General features: G+C 39.8%; 1 protein-coding gene across 1 annotated transcript in view; it reads right to left on the bottom strand.

The window, feature by feature from the left end:
* Positions 1-15,958: 15,958 nt before the first annotated feature.
* The window catches only part of UAH (ureidoglycolate amidohydrolase), a 36,220-nt gene continuing 29,500 nt past the window's right edge, over positions 15,959-22,678 (bottom strand). The window contains exons 10-13 of the mRNA XM_086821312.1: positions 19,737-19,974; positions 19,508-19,548; positions 16,332-16,433; positions 15,959-16,222 (exon numbers count right to left, since the gene is read on the bottom strand). Of these exons, the coding sequence (XP_086677438.1) occupies positions 16,333-16,433; positions 19,508-19,548; positions 19,737-19,974 (380 nt within the window). The 3' untranslated portion in view covers positions 15,959-16,222; position 16,332. The remainder of the gene's footprint in view (positions 16,223-16,331; positions 16,434-19,507; positions 19,549-19,736; positions 19,975-22,678) is intronic.

Consider the following 22,678-nt stretch of genomic DNA (forward strand, 5'->3'; position numbering starts at 1 on the left):
ACCCTTTGGACTATTTCTGTTTTGTGCACGGGAGGTTTTGAGTCCATCGTGGATGAAGCAGGACATTTTTTAGTATCATGATTAAAGGTTTTACAATAGATGCAGTATAGAAAAACAGGTGCCTTGTAGAAAAACAGGTGCCTTGTATGCACAATGAGGATTGGGATGGTCATAGTGATTGCATTCAACACACACAAGGCATTTCGCTCGTCATTTTTATAGGCATTAAGGATGTCTGGTTTTGAAGGTTTTCATCCTCTCTTCGAGATGTTGGCTGTAATGTTTTAAGCAAGGCTACATAAAATTTGGGAAATGTCAATTCCAAGATGGATCTTTCTTTTACCATTACTTCATTTGGTTTAGATGAGTAACATCTCGTCGCATGATCATCTTCTAGCATGTTGTCATCTAAACGTATTGCTTCTTTGCAACATTGATCGAATGTTTCCGGATTGGATACAATGATCAAGTTATGTAAGCTCTTATTCTTTAAGCCCATCATGAAACATCTCCTTGATTGAACATCGTTTAATTTTTCCCATGACTCACAAAACGTGAGTCCAAGAGTTTAATCCAAAGGACAAAATCTTTAATAGATTCATTTGGTTGACGTTCAATTGAATGTAGTTCTGTTGTTGCACTCCACCAATCACCTTGTCTGGAAAAGCCATGTATAAATGCTGATTTCAAAGCTTTGAAGTTGGTCTTGATCGTCGGCATCAATGCAATGAACCATCGACTAGCTTTTTCCTCTAAGCATAAGCTTATTATTTTTTATGCCACGTGAACTTCTGTTTCATGCCGTGAAACAGAAGTTATTCACGCCACAAAAAACTCTTCACGCTGTGTGAATCGAACTTCACGTGGAAATTAAATTTTAATTTTTTAATTTTTTTTTGTGCCGCGTGAACTTCTGTTTCACGTCGTGAAAAACTCTTCACGCGTGAACCGAACTTCACATGGAAATTAAAATTTACTTCTTTTTTTTTTGCCACGTGAACTTTTGTTTCGCGCCATCAAACACTCTTTACGCATGAACCAAATTTCATGTAGATATTAATTTTTTTTTCTGTGGCACATGAACTTTTGTTTCACACCGTGAAACACTCTTCATGCATGAACCGAACTTCACATGGAAATTAAAATTTGATTTTTGATTTTTTATTTTTTGCCAGATTTTCATTCACGTAATTTTTGCATTCACACCATATTTCCGTTCACATGAGATTTCCATTCACATGAGATTTCCATTCACGTGAGATTTCCATTCACGTGAGATTCCGTTCATGTGAGATTTTCGTTCACGTGGGATTTTTTTTTATTTTTAATTTTATTTTTCATTTTTTTTTCACGTGAACTGGTTTTTCACGCCGTGAAACACTCTTCACGTGTGAACCGGACTTCATGTGGGATTAAATTTATTTTTATTTTTTTTAGTCTAGTGAGAAATACGAATTTTTATTTTTTGGGGGGAATATTTTTTAAATTTAGAATGAAAGGGATATGGGCCTTTTTCCAAAAAGGTAAGTGGAATAAAAAAAGTCAACCCTTTAATGACACACCTTACACCCTTCATAAATGACCCTCAAAATGGACAAATTAACAACTCATGATGAGCATCTTCTCATTTAATGCTCACTAGCCTTAATGAGTTATGTAAAAAAGTGATTAAGGATTAATCTTTTCACTAATCTTTCTCTCTTTTACACTAATCAAGGACTCTAATTAACTACTAATCTCTAATTAATTCACACAATTGAGCACACCATTGGATAGAGCAAGGAAAAACTAATCTATGTGTATCAACAATTATATAAATTAATCTAAATTAAGGGATTAGTTACACTCTTAATTATAGTCTCCTTTTTAAGGTAAAATTAAGCAAAGAGAGTCAAATTTCTCCAATTGATCAAGCAATTGATGTGATTATGTGTTTTGATGCATCTAGATACTCTTAAACACTCAAAAACTCCAATTTCGACTACTCAAATGATCAATTTAGACCCCAATTAACACATTTTCTAAATTTTTAGCCACTTGATCAAAGATTAATCACCCTTAATGACAAAAATCAGTCCATTAAGAGAAATTAGACAAATTCAAGGGTTTTTTGATGGTTTTAAGAAATTTTTTAAAAGATTAAGCTACTCCTAATGCTTACTAACACTCTAATCCAAATCATTTCAACAAAAAACACACAATTGAACTAAAATTAATAATCTTAGATCTATGTTTAAACTAAAGAAAGCTAACATTCACTAAGAAATGTATTCTCTTGCATTGTTTGATGCAATGGATGCAAACTAAGCCTAATACAAACTAGGTGCAAGCCCTACAAACATGAAAGCCCACAAAAACAACACATTAATCTAAAAATTAAGCAAAAAGCATTCTTTTCAAAAACAAAAAAGAGAGCTATTCTACACCAAATCTCACACAAATCACCATCAAATCCACATCTTTCTCAAAGGAAACCACTAATCAAGATAATGGGCAATGGGTTATGCGTAGATTAGAGACAAAACGACGGAAAAAGCCAAGGGATGGCTCCCCGACAGCGGTGCCAAAAATGTTAAGGCTCACCCTAACCCTCCTTGAAACACATCCAAAAAGAGATTACCTGGTGAACCGTAACTGTCGTGAGGATCTTTCCAATGGCCGAGCTCATAACTCTCGAGGTCTCCACGCTCTACAAGCAATTCCACCACATCTCCCGCGAGCGTTGTCACACCGCCGCATTGCACTACAGGTCCTTGTCCCTCCTCTCACCTCACTTCACTCACACACACTCACTAGCATGCATTAGGGAGAGAGATTAGCAAAAGGATTAGCAAGAGCAAGACTCAATTGCACAATGGGAGAGTATATTGTATTATGAGAGAAATTCACTTATATTCATGGCCATAAGTGTTAACTCACTTAAACTATGGCCGGCCGGGCACTTTAAGCTCATAAGAGGCCTAATGCTATTACAATGACTACTCTCATAATATATCCATGAAGTACATCACTTAGGAATTCATCCTAACTTGCTACCACACTGTTTATGCTATTGTTTAATAGTCTTGTGTAACTTCTTTATTTTGGCACTCTGCAAGTATTAATTCCTCTCCTTTTATAGTTGTGGTGGCTAATGTGTTAAGGTTGGCTTTCATTTTAACACTTGTGCTGCATCCTCTGCGTTTTCATTTGATATGTAGCTTTATAAACTCATGTATTTATGAGAAATGCAATGTTCCAATCCCTGTGTCAACCTTTCGAGTACATAATTTTTCTCAACGTACATCATGTCAAGGAATTGGTGGATGAGCGCAGCATGTACATTTCCTTGTCATACTCTTTAGTGTTCTCTCTAGGCATGGCCGCATAGGTAAGAGTTCATCTGCCTCACCCATGGTCAAGTCAACCCTTTCATGCTTTTGAGAGGTGGTGGCTCTACCTTTTTCTATGCTCTATTACATGGTAAAAGGGGTGGTGTGTATGCATTAAAATCGTTGTGGAGAATTTGTGCCTAGTCATTCTTCTTGGCCTTGTGCAACATGTACAACTTATGCAAGTCTACACGATTGTATCTGTCCATGGGGTTATACATGCCTTTTCTAACTTTTGGTCTTTAATGTAAAAAAAATCCACCCTATTATTGTTGACCTTATCTGACTAGTAGATGCCTTTGTAATCCATGTTCTTTTTGCTAAAATAGGTGGGTCTTTCCCCCTTTGGTAACTACAAAGCATCTTGTATGAGCTATTATGTGACTAGGGCATGAACTCTACCATCAACGTTGGTTACAATAACCCTTTTGGTACCTTGATCATATGTGGCAAATCCTTTGCACAAATTTTGGTATTGACATGGCAATCAATCACTTTGGCATATCCTTTCAACCCCACATGTTGTATAAGTTTTCCTTTGGCATCCTTAAGCATCTGCATATATTATGGCAAGTGGTGTTGGAAATATACCTTTTTGTTATGCACTTTTTCCTCTTCCAATAGTATGCTTCCATCCACCTTGTCGATGTAATCCCCCAGATATGTGACCTTTTGCTTGATGGGATTGTGTTTGGTCTTATGATTTGTTGGGCACATATCGTCTCAGTAGATGCATATTTAGAGTTGAACACCATTCTATTACAAACATTATACAATGGTTCAGCCTCTTGAATTAGAAGCTAGTAGGGGCTTCCCCCCTTCTTATGTTTAGGTATTTAGTGTTGGGATGCACATTGCCTAGGCCATGTGTGGGAGGATTTTTTCTTGGTCATCATGGTGGATCACAAACCTTACAATACCAAGGTCCAATTAGCCAAGTCAAAGTGACTCTTTTCAACTTGTATACCCACATTTATAGTCTCTAGTTTATCTCAAGGGATCATAGTCGTCATGGTCTTGTTGACTGTTAGAGTGATTAATTATAGGTGAAATTTGCTATGCTTTCCATGATTTAGTTTGTGCAAACCTATTAGTTATATTAGTCCCTAATTTTGGGTGCCATAATTATGCAAATTTTGTGTTGGGGCATGACTACTAATCAAACAAGATCGCCAATCACAAGAGTGCCTTTAAGCATTGATAATGCAATTAGCTAATTAAAAAGATCAATTTAATAGTTGAATAGGGAACATGCATTTTTGGTAACCTTGAGGAGGCGTGAACATGACTGCATGTCGTGATTATGCAGGTCTTATGTTGGGGCAGCTGCTACCAACCATGAGAGTGATTTTGAAGCATTATAAGCATTATTTAGTGCAATTGGTTAATTGAAAAGAGATCAATTTGATAGCTCAATGGGACACATTTGTTTTTAGTGCAATTGGTTAATTGAAAAGAGATCAATTTGATAGCTCAATGGGACACATTTGTTTTTGGTAAGCATGAGGAGACATGATTTTACAAGCACGAGCCGTGATTATGTAGGGTATTGTGTTAGGGTGTAATTGGTTAATTTGAAAGATCACGGTAGACAAAGATCATGGCTAAGGAGTTTTATCGTCTAGGTTATAAATGGAAGGCAACTATGTGCCTTGGGGGGGTATTAAGTGGACTTTGGGAGTTTCACCGTGATCCCAACATGCAATCACCCACGACATTGTGTCACTTAATCATGGTGCAAAGGGAATCACGCCCGTCGTTATCAAAACTAAATCACGTTGTGAGGGCTCTGGGTGATGGCTTCTATAACACCACCAGACACCACTAAATAGTGAAATATATTGAAACCAAAACTGGGGGTTCCCAAATCACCTGCTCCAAAGAACCTAAGAACTCAACAAATTTCCTTTGATCCTCTGATGATCAAACAAAAATTCAAAAATTACGGGCATGTCAAGAGTTTTGTAGGTCTTGTACTTTATAGTGAGTCTGTAGAATTAAGCCGGTCTTTCAGTGTTGTTCCAAAGATTTGTGCCTTTAAAGTAGAGGATCCCGATTTTGAGGAACAAATTAAGGCCAGCAGGGATTATGACAGTAGTGCCGACAGCTTAGATTCTGTGGTAGAAGCTAATAAGGATATGCCAAACTTGTCCTTGATTTCTATCGTGCAAGGAAGTCAGTAAAAAGGGATGTTGATTTCTCTATAGGATGAAAAATTGTTTGATTTCATCTACGCTTTTGGGGCCAGTGAGATGAGCAGTATCATATATTGGCTGATATTTTCAATAGGCCACTTGACATTTCGTTAATTTTGGAGCAGCATTTTTGTTATCCCCTTGAAGAGATGGATGCAATCCCCTGCACTTCACTAGTCCTCTAGATCAATGGACTTCCATTCTCCTTAAACCTGGCTTGATTCACTATCATCACATCAACAAATATTTCCTAAGTTGAATCCCTTCATAACAGTCTAGAGTAGCTTATCCTTTGTGTCCCTTAGGATACCTGGATTCAAAACACAAAATAGACCCCAGACATTTAGAGTTATCCTTCTTGATCCAAATAATTTCATTGGTCTCCCAATATTTGTAGTTCCATTCCCCTCTCTAGCTTCAGAAGATCTAGATTAACTGTTCAACTGATCTTATATCTCCCCACAACTCAAGCCTAAATCTGTCCTATTTTACATAATTTATGATATCAAATCTGCCTCCCCTAACAGTCCAGGGAAGTCTACCCTTCTCTATTCTTCATGCTACCTAAATCCAACTCACAAATAGAACTGTTTGCTCTTATGTTCTCAAAGGGATTCTGTTAAATTTAAATCTGAAACCATACATCTAGGAATCACCTATTGACTGGTGTTGTCCGTTCAAATGATTTGTACAAACAATAGATGCAATCAGAATTGGCTATCCTTGCTCAACCTATGAGACCTAATCAGACCCACCCAATTGCTGAAATTAAATCAATATAACCAGAGATTGATTTCCACACACACACACACAAGCTCAAGACTTAAGATTCACAATAAGTAGCCAATTTTCCAAATACTGAACCATCAGATACAAAATACTTTAGACATCCAAACTACATTCTACTATATATAAATCTAACAGCAATTCCTTCTCAATTGAGCTCTCAACAGCAAGACGAAAAAACGATGGCAACTTTACACTTTAAATGCTGAATTGCTTAAACAAAGTGAAGAAGATGAAGCTCCATGTGATGAACTCCCAATGAGTAACAACCATCCCATAGTTGCTAACACCAGCTCCAATTACCCAAAAAAAGTTTGGGGAAGAGTCAAGTTCCAATAGAGTATGTCCTATATGTGTTGCTTTGGTCCTCCAATTCACCTCGTCCTTCACTTGCACAATCACCTCTGCTCTGGCTTTGAATCCCACAAGTTCAAAATGTCAAAATCCTCCTCCTCCTGTAGTTTCTCCTACATCTTCTAATATTAGTACTTCCTCTTCAATTCACCTTTGATCCAGCCTCTCTGATCATCTAGTTCTCCATCCCTTGATGTGTCCAAGTCGTCCGTTTTTTTCCTTCTGCTTTTTTTTTTTTGGTGCTGAGAACCATGCATGCTCCCCCCAATTGGCAACTAAAAAAACTACCTTTTTTAACTAACACTCTTTTGGGATCTTCCCCGATTGGAGACACATCACTAATGCCAAGTGGACTTGTACCTATACATGGATAGCGGATATATATGGATGCGCAACACCATTATGTACATAATTATCTAAGGGTCATTCCTAACCTCGAGGGGTTCACTATATGTAAACTCTCTATTCAAGGCCTAATTAAAAAACCCCTTATCTATAAATTTTTCATAAAATAAAACATACCCTTTTTCTATTCAATCTGTGAATACCCCTTTAAATGGTACCCTTCTATATGTAAAAAAATGTGTAAAAAGAAGATTTTAAAAACCCCTTCTGTTGAACCCACATGCTATGCTTACATATTTATGAGTGACCCCCCATGTGAGGTGAATAGATGTGATGTGAATCAGATAAATGTGAATGAATAGATGAGATGTGATGTCATGTGAATCAGGATGTAAATGAATGATATGAGATGTGAGTGGATGTATGTGAAAGAATGGATGTATGTGAAAGAATGGATGTGAATGTATGTAAAAGAATGTGATGTGGATATGTATGCGAAAGAATGTGATGTGATGAAAAGAGATGTGATGTGACATGAATATATGTAGATGTGAAATGACAGATATGAATGTATGAATAGATGTGGGTAGTCGTACAGGTGAACGATTGAATGGATGTGTATGAATGAGATATGATGTGGATAGAAGTGATGTGATATAATGTGGATAGAATGTATGTGATGGGATGGTTATGAGAATGTATGTGGTGGGTATGAATGAACGAATGTGATGGATATGAATGAATGTGATGTGATGGGTGTAAATGGATGTGATGTAAATGAATGTGATGGACGTGAATTGATGTGATGTCATATGAATCAAGATGTGAATGAATGAGATGTGATATCATGTGAATCGGGATGTGAGTGAATGAGATGTGATGTAAATTGGGATAGATGTGATATGTGATGTGAATGATTATGATGTGATGAGAATGGGAATACAGATGAAATAAATGAGGATTGATGTGGAACAATGTGGAAAGACGAGAAATGGGTGAAAGTGAAATACTGAAATATTGGATATGAGATATGAGAGCAAAATATCTCATTAAATAATCCATTATAATGGATCCACCTCCATAAAAATTGCATATAAGACTACTATCAAATGTAGTCCAATAAATAATCCATTATAATGGAACCACCTCCATAAAAATTGCATATAAGACTATATCAAATGTAGGCCAATAAAACATCTTGTTATATATAATAAAGTTCATTCATGGCTTCCATGTCCAAAAAATGCCTCCCATATACAATAACATATTCTACATCTGGCGATGTCTGGTGTAATTCTATCTCTCCTAGATGAATTTCAAAAAGTATAATAGAGTTTGCATGGAGATCATACATCTAAATCTACATCCTAACTCTTTGTGCATTGTAGTCACTTAACAAGAGAATATCTTATTATTGGGAGAGCTCCACAATGCTTGCAAACAAAGGAACATATAGGGACTTGCCATCCTACAAAAAATCTCATGCATAAGATGATGTCTCACATGGAAAGCAACATATTTAATGTGTACTATCTTGAAGCCATGCATGGCTAAACACATTCACATGTAACAGACCTCATCATCCCGTCTAACCACTCTTTACATGTGGGGCCAAAATAGGCTTGTCACTCTTCCTGACCCTCCCCACCCCTTAGTGGTGCATGTCTAACCCTCCACAAGATGATTCCCATACATATCAAGACACCTAAGTAGTCCCTCAGGGCTTTGAGAAGACTATGTGTAGAAGATGATGTCTCTCTCTTCATAGGCCTTTGAAGGTCGGACCATAAGGTCATTATAGTTCCATGTGTACATGTGAAGCACATCTATGGTCTTATAGACATCACATTGTCATTCCTCTTCATAATGATTACTTGATCACCTCGATAAACGACCCATTTTTTTGACCTTGCATGCTTCCATGTCCTGTATCATTCCCAACTTTCTTTGCTTCGCTTGCAAAGGAGTGAGGTCATCCCCTATGTAGATCTTGGTGTGCCCTATATAGGGCACTCTTCCTCACTAAGACGTAGCGTGACTAGGCATCCCTAAATTTGAAAAGGGAAGGCCTCTTTTTATTAGACTCGCCTAGCTCTCCATGCAATAATTAAAGACATGTCTTCCCTTATATGCTTGCATAATTTTACCGCATCCTCCTCCTTGAGTGAGCCACCTGTAAATAAGGAGCCTTAGAATTCTCACATGAACTTGTCGTCCTCAAAGAGAGAGAGAGAGAGAGAGAGAGAGAGAGAGAGAGAGAGAGAGAGAGAGAGAGAGAGAGAGATGTTAATAACATTTGAGACCAAGAATATGTTACAAGTGATCCATAACTAGATGTCAACATGAAAAATAAAAACTAGATGCCAAAAGAAAAACATTGGGTACAATATAATAGGCAACAAAAGAGTCTCATGTGTCCAAACGCATAAAGTGTCTTCCTCCTCATGGACCAAATATTTCCTTGATGTCCACTACCTATGGGAGTGTCTCTCTGTGTCGTGGAAGCAAGTCTCAAGTCTAGAGCTATTGGGTGGAAGGTTTGGGTGATACATAACCAAGATTTATAACCATGTATGCCTATCTTATAACCTTAATTTTAATAATTAGCATAAATATGGAAACAACCCGGAGGGGTTGCTCTTTTATCTTCTCCCCCCAACCATAGTGTGGTTTATCACCTACGCAAGACATTTTACTTGAGGCTACATATGAAATTTCCTCATTTAATGCTACTTTCATGTGATAAGCCAAACGCTCCCTTGCCCAAAAGCTTTCCATGGGCCGATCACTTGTCTAAGGTGTAGCCCCTCTCCTTTAGGGCTTTCACCTTAATCCTTCAATTAATGCCTCTAGGCATCCCCTTACGCCTATCTAATTCACATTGGCCACCCCATGCATTGGCTAAGTCCTCTAGACTCCCAATTATGCACTCGTCCCTAAGGGAATCCTATCAATATAGGACATAAAGCACTTCCTCACCCTAAGAAACATTTATGTTCTCATAAACAATCTCTTGATTAACTTACCTTCTCCCAAGTTGAGCTTTCTTCTAGCCCATCTTTCCAACTAAATTTTCATACTATTAAGTTTTCTTCTTAAGCGACTTACATGAAACTTTAGGATGTACTTTACATCCTTTTGTGGGTGTTTTAATTCATAAGCAACCTCACCTATCGTTATAAGTACTGTGAAAGGACCCCAATACATAGGAGATAGCTTGGGGCATTTTCTCTCATCTTAAGGGTTTCAGAAGTTTTAGGTACCTTTAAAAAGGCTTTATCATCTATAGTAAACTCTACCCTTTGTTGGTGTAGGTTCACATAACTTTGTGCCGCCCTATCTTAAGTTTTTTAATGCTATCTTGAGCTAGCTTGATCATTTCATTCATGTCTGAAGAATTGATTGTACCTTTTCATTCTCTAAACCCACCACTATTGGAGGTCCAGGTTGGAATCCATACATAATCATAAATGGACTATAACCTATTGTTGAATGTTTTTCATTATTATAGGAAAACACTTAAATTACTATATACTCTTCCCAATTAGTATCTCTTATTAACATATGCATGAAGCATATCATCAATGATCTAATTGACTCTCTCAATGTAACCATTTGTTTATGGATGTTCACGTGTTCTCATGTGCAATCTCGTGTCCAACCTTTGAAAGATAACCCTCCAAAAATGATTGTCAAACTTACTACCTTGGTCACTAACAATACTAGTTGGTAGCCCATAAAGTCTAAATAGACACTCCACAAATAGAAAAGCTCATTTGGGAGTCATGACGTCTTCTTGGTTGGACTAAAATGAGCCATTTCAACTATCACCCATACAGAGTCATGTCCTCGTTGTCTTGGGCACTCCTCCTAAAATAAAATCCATGGAAATGCTCTCCCATTTGGTATCAAGGATCTCTAAAGGATTTAGCAAACCACTTACCTTAAGATGTTATGCCTTTGTCACGTAACATTTTAAAACATGTTTGTCCCTTGTTTGTACCTAGCCTTCACATAATCTTCATTAAATTTGTAATAAAATCCTGATAGTCTCAAATATGTTAATACTCTTGAACATTCTTTGGTGTAGTCACTTTAGAATAAATTCAATCTTCTCAAGGTCCATGTGCGGATTTCTTCCTACCTTCTTTCTAGGATGTAATATGTCCTAGATACTATACTTTCTTTACACAAAAGTCACACTTATACTCCTTAGCATATAAAAAATGCTCCCTAAGAAATTGAAGCACCTTTAAAAGATGTCCAATATGCTTCTTCTTATATCTACTGAAGATAAGGATATCATCTAAACAAACCATTACAAATTTTCCTAAATAGAGCTTCAAGACACTATTCATTAGCATCATAAATGTAGTTAGTGCATGCTCAAATCAAACAACATAACTTTGAACTCAAAATGTAGTTAGTGCATGCTCAAATCAAACAACATAACTTTGAACTCAAAATGCCTTAAAAATTGTTTTAGATATATCATCGAATCTAATGCATACTTAAACCCATATTGAAGATCTATCTTTGATAATTATTTTGCTACTTAAATCTAATCAAGGAGAACCTAGTCAAATCGAGGCTTAGGATACTTATTCTTAATAGTGATCTTATTTGAAGCTCAATAGTATATACATAATCACATAGAATTAATAATCATCTTTTTTCTTCATCAGTAAAATTGGTGAAGCCTTATGAGAGCTAATAGGCTAAATCTAACCTTGTCTCTTAAGTACTCAAATAGCTGCCTCTCCAGTTCCTCTTGTTCTACTTAGCTAAGGCTATATAGGTTTTTAAACACAGGTGCACTTCCAAGCAACCTAGATCTATACAATGATCTCCTTCCCTACAAGGTGGCAGTCCATTAGGTGAATTTGTTGGAAATAAATCTTTAAATTCATGTAGCATTAAATAAAAAATTCAACATAACAAGTATTCTTTTTTGTTTTCTGATGAATATCAAAGTAAATTATCACAAAAAATAAGGTCACAAAGAATACCCTCTTATCCTCGGTGTCCATCAATTGCTCTAGCTTCAATGTATATATAAGAGGTAAGCTGGGTACATAATGTTCGCCTTGGAGCTTGATTGTTCTTCCTTCAAACTCAAAAGAAATTGAGTTGTGAGTTGTTTAAATAACTCCTTTGCAAAGCTTGGCCCAATCTGAAACACCATTCCCTGCCTAGGACATCTTCTTTACCTAAATTCATATTTGAAAGTCCAAAAGTTGTTTATACCCTTGAACTTCCACTTGGACACCAATAATCATGGTATTCCACACCTTCGTATCACAACCCTCTGTAAAAGACACCAGGTACATATAAGCACTTGGCATTTCAAATGACTTCAACTTCTTGATTAATGTGTAATTCAAGAAGCTATGTGTTGTATTGTCAACTACCATGGTCTTGACATTTTGCCCCTTGAGCTTTCCATGCATCTTCATTAGACCATGGGGCACAAAAGTAAGCTCCCACATAGTAGTTGATAAGCAACTCATATGTGTGCTAGGTAAACCTCAACTTCTTTAATCTTTGAAGTACCTATGAAGGACATCTTCTACATGGAATGCACTTGCTGAGAACTACCTTCTATATCTCCTCTTTTTTGCACACTTAAAAGGTGGAGTGGTCTTGTAGATTCATGCATCTTAAACAAAGGCCTTCATCTTTGGCTCAATTTTAGAAGACAAAGCCAATACTTTTGGCTTCTTGGATTTCCCTTGAGAAGCACCTTCAGTTTCTTTGCACCTACCCTTGAAAAACAAAAAAAAACTTCTCAAATCTTGATTAAACTCATGTTAAAGTGCATGCTTTATTGCATATTCTAAAGTCTAGGAAGTCTCTCATCACACATGCAAACAATGCTTCAGATCATCAATGTTCTTTAGCTTAAGAATGGACTCCCTATACAAGACAATAAATTGGTCTAGAGGTTTTTTAGACATTTTGCACTCATCCCTAGCAATCCAAGCACATTGTTGTTCATTCTTAGGTAAGAACTCCCTGTACATAGCCTGCTTGAACTCCACCCTAGCGGTTGATGATTAGCCCCCTCTAAACTCAACCACCATTTATCACCTTTAGGACCGAGTGACACTTGCTTATGAGGGTTTAGTTTCTTAAGTGAATTTATCATCTAACACTTTTTAAGAGGTATGGATAGTATCTTATTTCTGTGATTTTCTTCCAGATTAAAAGTTGTAGGTTTCAAATCCCTGTAGTGCTCAAGAGTTGCTTTGACTACATGCACCTGTTCAACTGGTTTTGATTTGAAAATTGAGGCCCTTGACATAGCAATGTCCTTCATTTGAGGTTCCCATAATTTATTAATAGAATCCGTGAAGTTTTTTAAAGAGGTTACGATTGCACTACTGTTTTACACTTCTCGAAGTGCGAGTCATGACTAACTCTTTATGGTCAGCTTGGGTCATGGAAGTGTGTTGACCCTTCCATTTCTTCATCACACACTCCTATAATGCTTTCCCAACTCCCCTTCCTCAACCTCCAAAGGTGGATTTTCTCTCTCATTCCTCAATTCTCACTCCCTATTTTCACCATTACTTCTCAGCCTATCTCTTCTCACATGTCCAACAGATGTATGTCAAAGTGAGCGTGTTTCCCTCTCTCTTGGAGGAGCCAATATTGCACAAAAAATGCTAGAATTAACAAGCTGAAAATAAAAAGGGTACTTCCTATTATTAACAAACAGGATAGAAGATCCCTTCAAAGTGTTGCCTAGCAGAGTTCTTCATGAAAAACCACAAGAAGAGGCTTACAAAATGAAAGTCAACTTCAAAAAAAGAAGAAGCTTTAGAGAATATAATATCTAAGGTATAAAACCTTAGTAGATAGAAGCTTAAAATTGCTTTCAAAAAGTATGACGAGAGAAGTCTTGGCAACATTCACTTCGAGTAGACAATTAGCAAGAACCAATGAAACAAGAAAAAAACCCTAAATTCATATGAGGGCTTGCTTCCATCTCCTCCACCCAACCATAGTGTGGTCTATCACACTTTCCTTGAGGCTATACATGGCATATCCTCAATTTGTGCTACCATCATGTGATAAGCCACACATCCCCTCGCCCAATCACAAGGCTAATTACTTGTCTGAAGTGTAAACCCCCTTTGGGACTTCCACCTTCATCCTTTGTCCCCTTAAGCCTTTCTAATTCACATTGGCCACCTCAAGCATTGGCTAAGCCCTTCAGACTCCCAACTATGCACTTGTCTCTAGGGGAATCCTGTTAATACAGGACACGCAACACTGGGTCTTCGGGACCAGGGACGTTTGGCTTTCTGGAGGACATATGCTCTCTCTCAGAAGACTCCCTGAGTGTGTGAGGTACTCACTCGATGGGGACGTCTAGCCTTGACCTGATCCATATGTATGGGCTCAAAATCTCATTGGTGAGGGCCAAAAAGTTGGTGATAGATGTATGTGCGATGTCTTAGCTCTGATAGTATATTGTGGCACCTTAGCTCTCATAGTATATTACTAGACATCTCTGATCTTTGTAATGCATCACCTCTGACAGGAACCTGAACCTCTTCCCGAAGAGACAATGGTAATGTCTGTGTATCTCATAGTAGACTCGGCATCTAAGCATGCAATGCTCTTCTATCTCTATCTCCCCCGTGCTACATAGTTTAACATGATGTTTTGTTCTATTTTTTTTCCCCAACTGGGCTTAGGCCCAAGATCCTCCCGTAGTTTCCATTTTTCACTGCCCGTAGGCACCCGCTTATAAGTGCTTTTTACAAGCCCGTAGGCGCCCGCTTGTAAGTGCTTTTTACAAGCCCATAGGCAATGCCGCCGAGGAAGCACCATGTGGGGTTTTGAACCCAGGATCTCTTGGTCCTAGACAAACATCTCTATCACTTGAGCTATCACCTCATTGGCAGCTTAGGTGGATTTTCTTTGGAATGCCCTCTCCTCTCCCTATCCCCAATGTGTGCCAACACCCCCAGCTAGCCGATGGCAATCCTCATGGCATGAAATGCGCGTCTATGGATAACTGTCTCTCAATGAATCCATACTCTCTATAAGCATGTCTGGTCTGTATGAAGCTGGGTTAGATCCAAGTGGATGATGCGGTTGATTTCTTGCCGTGAGAGATCAAGAAAGGGGGAGTCCAATCTGTACTAATGGTCTAGAGGACTCCAAAGCTAGCCATGGGAAGCAATCTCTATGAACTATGTAGACATGTTGTGTGTATGTGAAAGCCTGGATCATGGCATCTATGACGACAGGAACTGATCCGAACTCGGCCAGTACTATGACATGTGGAACTGATGGCTTAATCATGATCACGTGTGAGAGCATCATAACCTTTAGCCTCTGTTCTCTCCTCTTGTCCTCTGTTCCCAAGTCTGGTCCCCACAAAGATGCTCCATACATCACTGCCAAGTGAACCAAAGTATCAAATAGCCAACGTTTGTTACTAGGTTCCTGCAAGTGAGCTTGAAAACACTCTCTCCAAACACACGAGAGAGAGAGAGAGAGAGAGAGAGAGAGAGGATGATGATGATGATAAATTTAACATCCATGGGAAGCCAAATATGACTTATGGGACTGATACAAGCAAATACACCATTGAACAAATGAGAGTCCAATCTAATACAAGCTCCATCTAAAGAGCTAAACAAGAAAGAAATAAAAACAAAAAGCCTGTGAGTTGATAGGAAGAGGAAAGTAATGATTTAGGGCTGAGAGACTCTTGAATGGTAGCCTGCCCTTTGCGAAGGACCACCCATTTCCCCACTGAGAGAGACAGAAAGAGATTACTTCCAAGATGACAACAATGATAATAAAAAAAAGCTTTTAGACTTTTGACTCTAGGCATTTTTAGTGTATGTGAATGTATTTGATTAGTTTGAATGCCCACAACCTTAAACACAATAAATCTTTAAGCTATCAGAGGTAAGCATAATTAGATCTCTTCAATCCATACAAAATGCTTTTGAAAAGAAAGCATGATCATACATTCACATGCCAAGCTAAGTCCATTCACATAAAACTGAAACACTTGATTTTCTACAATTAATCATTCCGATATCTAGTTTTGATTTTGGCTAGTAACATTTATAACCCCTTTGAATGGCAGATATACACCTTTGAAAGCATTTGCTTACACTATCTCACAAACCCCATGCTCACCTGCAGTTAGTGAAACTATCAAAATAATATGGATTTAATTTCTCACTATCAAACTATGGATTTAATTTCTCAAAACATAAGCAGAAAACACATCACTATGCGAACATACCTTATATTTCACTTGAAAGTGCTAAAAGTGACAATGCAAGCACCTTCACCCCATTGGAGAGGTCCTCTATTGATGCAAACTCATCGGGTCTATGGCTATATCCTACAGCAATCCGAAAAGGGACTTCAGAAAATCTTGTAACTCCAAAAAAGTAATAATAAAGTCTGTTATCTTGTACTTTTCCCTTTGCATCTATAGTCAGGAAGCAGTCTCTACTCTCAGAATTAGAACCTCTTGCTTACTTGAGACACTGTCTGGGCTCTCTTAGTACCTGTGAAATTTTATTTAACTTCATAACCATCTGGTGGTTGAACAAGTAGACAAGTGCATGTCACAAAGTACTGACCTCTTTGGCATATACAGAATACTTGGAACCTCAGCCACTTTGTAACCTAGCTGTCTTGATTAGAATCCCATTGTATTTGGTTTAGTGCTTGCGGTTGGGTGGCAAGTGCTAACTGAACCCACCTATTGTCTTCATGGTAATGTTGATGCATTGGTGACCATGAATTACAATCACTTAGGATTGCTTTCATGGCTATGCTTATGTGTAACTGAATCTTAGCCGGATAATCAGGCAAGCACATTTTTTGCTTTGGGTTGACCAAGCAAGAGATAGCTTCGTGTCTAAACTAGGAGCTTGCAAGACTTGAGGAACAATATGTTTATGTTCCCCATGAGCCAGTTGCGGTTCTTGATCGCCCGTAGAAATAGGATAAATTTAAGGGGTTGATTAAATGGAGATTGTGCAGATGAAGAGAACAGTAGGGAGAACATTGCTTAACATTGGAGCTAGTGTCCAGATTTTGTCTCCTAGGAGGGAGAGAATGTTATGTCCTGATGTTTGGACATAATGAGGCTAGCATGAGGCCAGACAGTTTAATAAGAACTAGATTATCGGGCTATATAGTTGGGTTGGGTTGTAGCTCAGCAAAGAGGGAGTTCCTTGATGGGCCAAGGGCCTAGCTACTAGTTAACCCACTCGCTAGTTGCAACAACATTTGGGATTTTCTCCAGGCAGCCCTGATTGTCGAGCCTAGCAAAATCACCGATATTCAGTTCTTGGGCATGGCTACACCCAGGTGGAGTCCTACTCTCCCGCAGAGGCTGACAGGGTGCTTCAATGTAGTCCCATTGCGATACGCACAGCTCCGGCATTCTTCACTCGATGGCACCACAGCTTCAACCTAGCATCCAACCCCCTTGTAGGACTGTTTGGCTTCCCGTCATTGTTTGCTTCCCACAACTCCAAAAGGAGTATATCCCCCTTCCTTTAGTCGATTGGTCAATTGACCGGACATCCCCCCAGACTGCCGCCTCCATGGAAGCCAGGGCATTTGGGATTCCCTCCATGAGAGTATGCATTGGCTCTCCCACAAGTTGTCACATTGCTCAGCCTCCTTCAGGAGGGGCCGATTCTGCAGTGCATGGAATATTCAAGTCTCCTAGGGTAGTGCTTCAGGTTGTTGATCAGGATCCCTCGCCTGCTCCCCCTCCCCCCTGCTACATCCCAACAGGCATAGGGTTAGATTGAGGGACCTGGACTAACCCAGGTTAGGGTTAGAGCTTAGCTAGCACGTGGGGACCTGGAGGGTTCACATCTGGGCTAAGGGCACTAGGAGGATGAAGGGTCTAGAATGGCTAAGAGCTTATAATTAATAGCCTATGGCTAATAATGGCTGTCTTCCACCTCTCATCTCCAACCCTCCAACTGCCACCCTAGTGGCAACCCCCATAGCTCACCCACCTCGTCTGCCCCCACCTCCCACACAGCCGGTCCTCTGTTATAAGTGTGGTGAGTATGGTCACTACCAAAGCAAGTGCCCCCTACCTGAAGGATCACCACCTTGCCGCTACTGCCTAGGTTCCAAAGATCAATATACCCGTAGATTGGCCCAACAGTTGGTGATCGACTGCACGGTGGTCTGGGAGCAATATCCACTGAAGAAAATTCTGTGGATGCACCTGGACGCTATTGGGTTAGATGGAGCAGCTGTGATCGAATCTTTCAAAAGGGAAGAGCCAAAGGCATCTGACCAATTGCCAATAAGAGAAAAAAACTAGCCAAGAAGCGTCAAGGAAGATGGATGGAGGGGCTACACAGAAGGGAAAGCAACAGGAGATCGGGATGGATGGAAGGCTCGCTCAACAGTGATGAAAGCACAATAGCTGGAGACGTAGAATGCAAAGGACCCTAGGGGGCAACACGATGACCCAAAATAGGGAGGGGGGAGCAAAACAAGGCAGAAGGGAGGCAAATGAAAAAAACGAAAAATCCACTTTTGGGGGGGGGGGGTGGGGGGGTTTGAGGGGTGACTAGGGGTCAATGTAAGAGAAACGGAGGGACAAAAAGTAGGCTGGGGGGATAGTGTGCAGTAGGGGGAGCACACGAGGGACTACAAGGTGTTTGTGAGAGGGGAGCAAAACAAGGCAGAAGGAGGGCAAATGAAAAAAGCAAAAAATCCAGTGGGGGGTGGGGGGGGGGACTAGGGGTCAATGCGAGACCTAGGCTGGGGGGATAGCGTGCAGTAGGGGGAGCACATGAGGGACTACAAGGTGTTTGTAGTCCCTCGAAAGTATATCTTTTAAAAATTATATAAAATAAAGTATATCTTTCAAAAACCACTCAAAAGTTCTAAAAGATGAACACACAATTTAAGAGAAACTTAAAAGATAATGAATTTGAGATTAGATTTATGGGATTAAAGGGGAAAAGGAGAGAAAGTGGAAAAGGAGAGGAAGGAGAAGAGGGAAAAGGGGAGGAAGTGGAAAAAGTGAGGAAGAAGAAGAAGAGGGGAAAAGGGGAGGAAATGGAAGAAGGGAGGAAGGAGAAGAAGAGAGGAAGGAAGGAGAAGAAGAAGAGGGGAAAAAAGGAGAGGAAGAGGAAGGTGAAGAAGAGGAGATGGAAGAAGAAGGTGAGGCCTGCATGGGCAGCCAGGGCGCAGGCTGTAGGAGAGGGCAGTGTGCGCAGCATACGGGCACAAGTTCTGTAAGGGCCTCTGCTTGAACATGAGTATCCTTGCAGAGTTTGGAGCTTCTGTAAGCAAGCCTTTATCTTGTCCCTGACTTAGAGAAACAAGCCTTGATCTTATATTGAAAGTTTCTTGACTCCAAAAAGGCTGTAAAATGCAGAAAGCAGAAGCAAAACAGCAAATCAAGGGGCTCAAAAAAAGTACCTTTATAACATGGAATGAAAATCATCCCCATTGGAGCCACCCTGCAAGCATGAGATAATTAAAAACAATTGGAGCATAAGAGTCACTTCCTCTTCGTTTTTCTTTCATTGACAGCACCTAATCGTAAGAAGGTTCAAAAGCAATCAAAAGGGTTTCTTCTTTAAAATAATAAAAAAAAACACTTTTAAAAAAACATTAAGTAAAACCCAAAGTTGGAGTTAAAGTAGACCTGGCCATGAACAATGAGTCGTGATATGCTCTACTTATCATGTGCTTATACTTTAGACCGAGCTGTTGTGATGCGAACTCTATTGACTTTATGACCGAATCATCACTCACTGCAGGTGGATCTTGATTGACAACTTCAAATTCTGAGAGGACTCCACGCCTCTCAGCAATTTCTGATGCAGATGTTTTAATATTCTGAATCACACTGTTTCTTCTGTCTTCATCTATATCCCGTACATCTGTAATAAGATAAGAATAATGAAAAGGGTAAGAATATGGATTTAACACATTACAAAAAGGAAAAGGAATATGCAAGTGCGCAAATCCCCGCACACAGGCATAGGGCCTAGGCACTTTAAGGGAGTGTCTTTATATATCCATGTTTTATAGATGAAAATCTGCCAAATGCCATCAATGATAACTCTATAGAATTCTTGCATCAGTAACGCATGGGCTGTCGAAAGAGACTGATATGGTGGCAAAGCATCTATAGAGGGACCATGTGCTGTCATTCACTGTTGTTCTGGTGTACCAACATCATCCCCTTTAAGCATGGATGAGGACACAGCTAGCCATGGGATTCATCATCTTATATTGTGGTTCCAAACTTGCATACCCTATATATGTAAGTGACCAGCTGAAATGAGGCATCTATGTGGAGAGGGTGGGAGTGCTCCAATGATGTGGTGCAGAATGGAGGGTTTGTTGCATATGAATCGTGAGAATACCACAACTTGTAGTCTCTCTATTGAACTCAAGTCCCTGTGCGATCTACAGCCAAAAAATACTGCTTCATACATGGCTTCATACATGGCTGTTGGTCTAACTAGCGAGTCAAACAGAAGGGACTTTATTTGGACCTGTGAGAGAGAGAGAGAGAGAGAGAGAGAGTTATATTAATGTCATCAAAAAACCCAAAGGGTCTATGAGACCAAAATGATGTGTACGTAGTGTCCATGAACTCTCGTCATGGATGAAATAAGAACAAGCAACAGTAAACTAAAACTGAAAACTGAAAACTGAATACTAAGATCTCAGACTATGAGATTATAAAAGATGAAAAATCTAGATCCTACTATGCCAGGTATAGAGTACAAAAAGTGATGGGATATGGGAGAGCTGAATAAAAACAATCAGTCAACCCTGTATGTCAGGCAAGGGCCCATCCAAGATGTCCATCATGGGTGATACAAGAAGGCTAGAGATGTCGATAGTCTGCTGTGAGGATGAGGCTGCTCGATGGCTGTAGCCACCAAGGGTGCCCACACGGACGGTCCACCACAACAGCGTGACAAGGTCACACTGCCACACCGCCACAGTTAGTCAACGGAGGCGCCAAGCATTTGGGATCATCCGAAGCTGAGACGCACCACCACAACCGACACAAAGAGGTGCACGCAGCATTGAAGGCTAAAATGGCACTGACGGCACCGACTGACACTCCAACGGCATCTCCTAGAGATAGGAGATTCTACCAGGGGCTACGCTGCCACCTCTAGGCATCCACCAAAGATAGGAGATGCCACTGATTCGGCCTCAGGAATATATGGCCCCTTGGCCCGTCCCAAGGCCATAGAAAAGGGACTTCCAAAATTCTCCTAAGAACTTGGATTTCTCTATGTACCCGTGAAACCTAGAGGTTTAAAGCTCAAGGATGGCTTGCACTGTTCAATTGCCCATGGTCGCAAAAGGCCCCATATGGTCTGTCCCCCAATAACCCATTCTGCAATGGTCCCTTATCCATATTAAATACTCACAAAGCTTCTTAGTTGTGCATGCAAAGGTCTTGTAGTGTAGATGCTTTGTGAGTATTTACATCTACCTGTAACTAGTTCTTTTGTTTGTCACAACTTGGATCTGGACCAAAGATCAATATTAGTCACTGTTAACTACCCATCTTGGAGGACATCATTTATCCTTCATCCCTCACTATCACCTGAAGAACATCCTTCACACCACTTGTACCCTGTGTTCTGCAGTCACTTGCCATCTTCTTGAGCTGTGTCGTCCTCTTCACTGTGACCTCTGCTGAGTGTGCACGGTATAGTGAAGGACATGTATCAGTGTTCTCTAAGTAGTGCAAGTGTTCTCGTTCCTTTTGCAATCTTGTCTCTTCTTGTGTTGTGTTCCGCTCCATAGTGTCTTCTGTGTTGCGTTGTGAGCATCAAGGACTCCAGACATACTGTCTAGACAAGAGCCACCATGTAGTGTGCCGGGCAACCGGCCCTGCTACAGGTACACAAAAATTTGGCACGCCCGATGGGACTCTCGAAATGGATCCTTGCGGCGGTAGAGGTTTAATTCTTCTTGTTGTGCATGGAGAAGAGCCTGCATACGAGTAAGTTCAGCCCTCAAGACTATGGACTCTTCTTCTTGAATCTTCTCTTTGCCACGGGACGGTTGTCCCACATATTCATGTTCCCTATTGTGCACCATATGAGTTTGCTCATCCTGTAAAGCATTGGAAGCATGCATTTCATTGTCCCTGCCTCTTGTGTTAACATCTCCAACATTCATTGTATGGCTGTCCATAATGTTCTAAGTGTAGAGATAGCTAGTATTCACGGTGATCGTCTCTTCACGATAGAAGTGAAAGAGAACTGTATGCTCTGATACCAATGTAACTTGGTTGAACACAATGCTGGTCAATACACTAAGATTTGATGAACACTTGCTAAAATACAAGAAGCAGAAGTCTTCGCGATGAAAGTCTCTGGAGTGTTGAGATCTTCGATTTTTCGCCTTTCTTCGCGACAAAAGTCTTCAAGAGGATGAAGGGAACCTTGGGAAAGCTTCCCCTATGGTTTAGCTTGAAAAAGGAGGACTGAAATTAGGGTTTTCAGCAAAAAGACCAGAAATTACAGCGATAAAGAGAGCTGTTTTGCTGAATTTCAGTCATTGGGAGTGTGTAGGAGAGTGATTAGCATCTGGAATCCCTGTTGG

This window comes from Cibotium barometz, chromosome 27, assembly GCF_041138505.1.
Source record: "Cibotium barometz isolate CiBa-2024 chromosome 27, ASM4113850v1, whole genome shotgun sequence".
Taxonomy (NCBI): domain Eukaryota; kingdom Viridiplantae; phylum Streptophyta; class Polypodiopsida; order Cyatheales; family Cibotiaceae; genus Cibotium; species Cibotium barometz.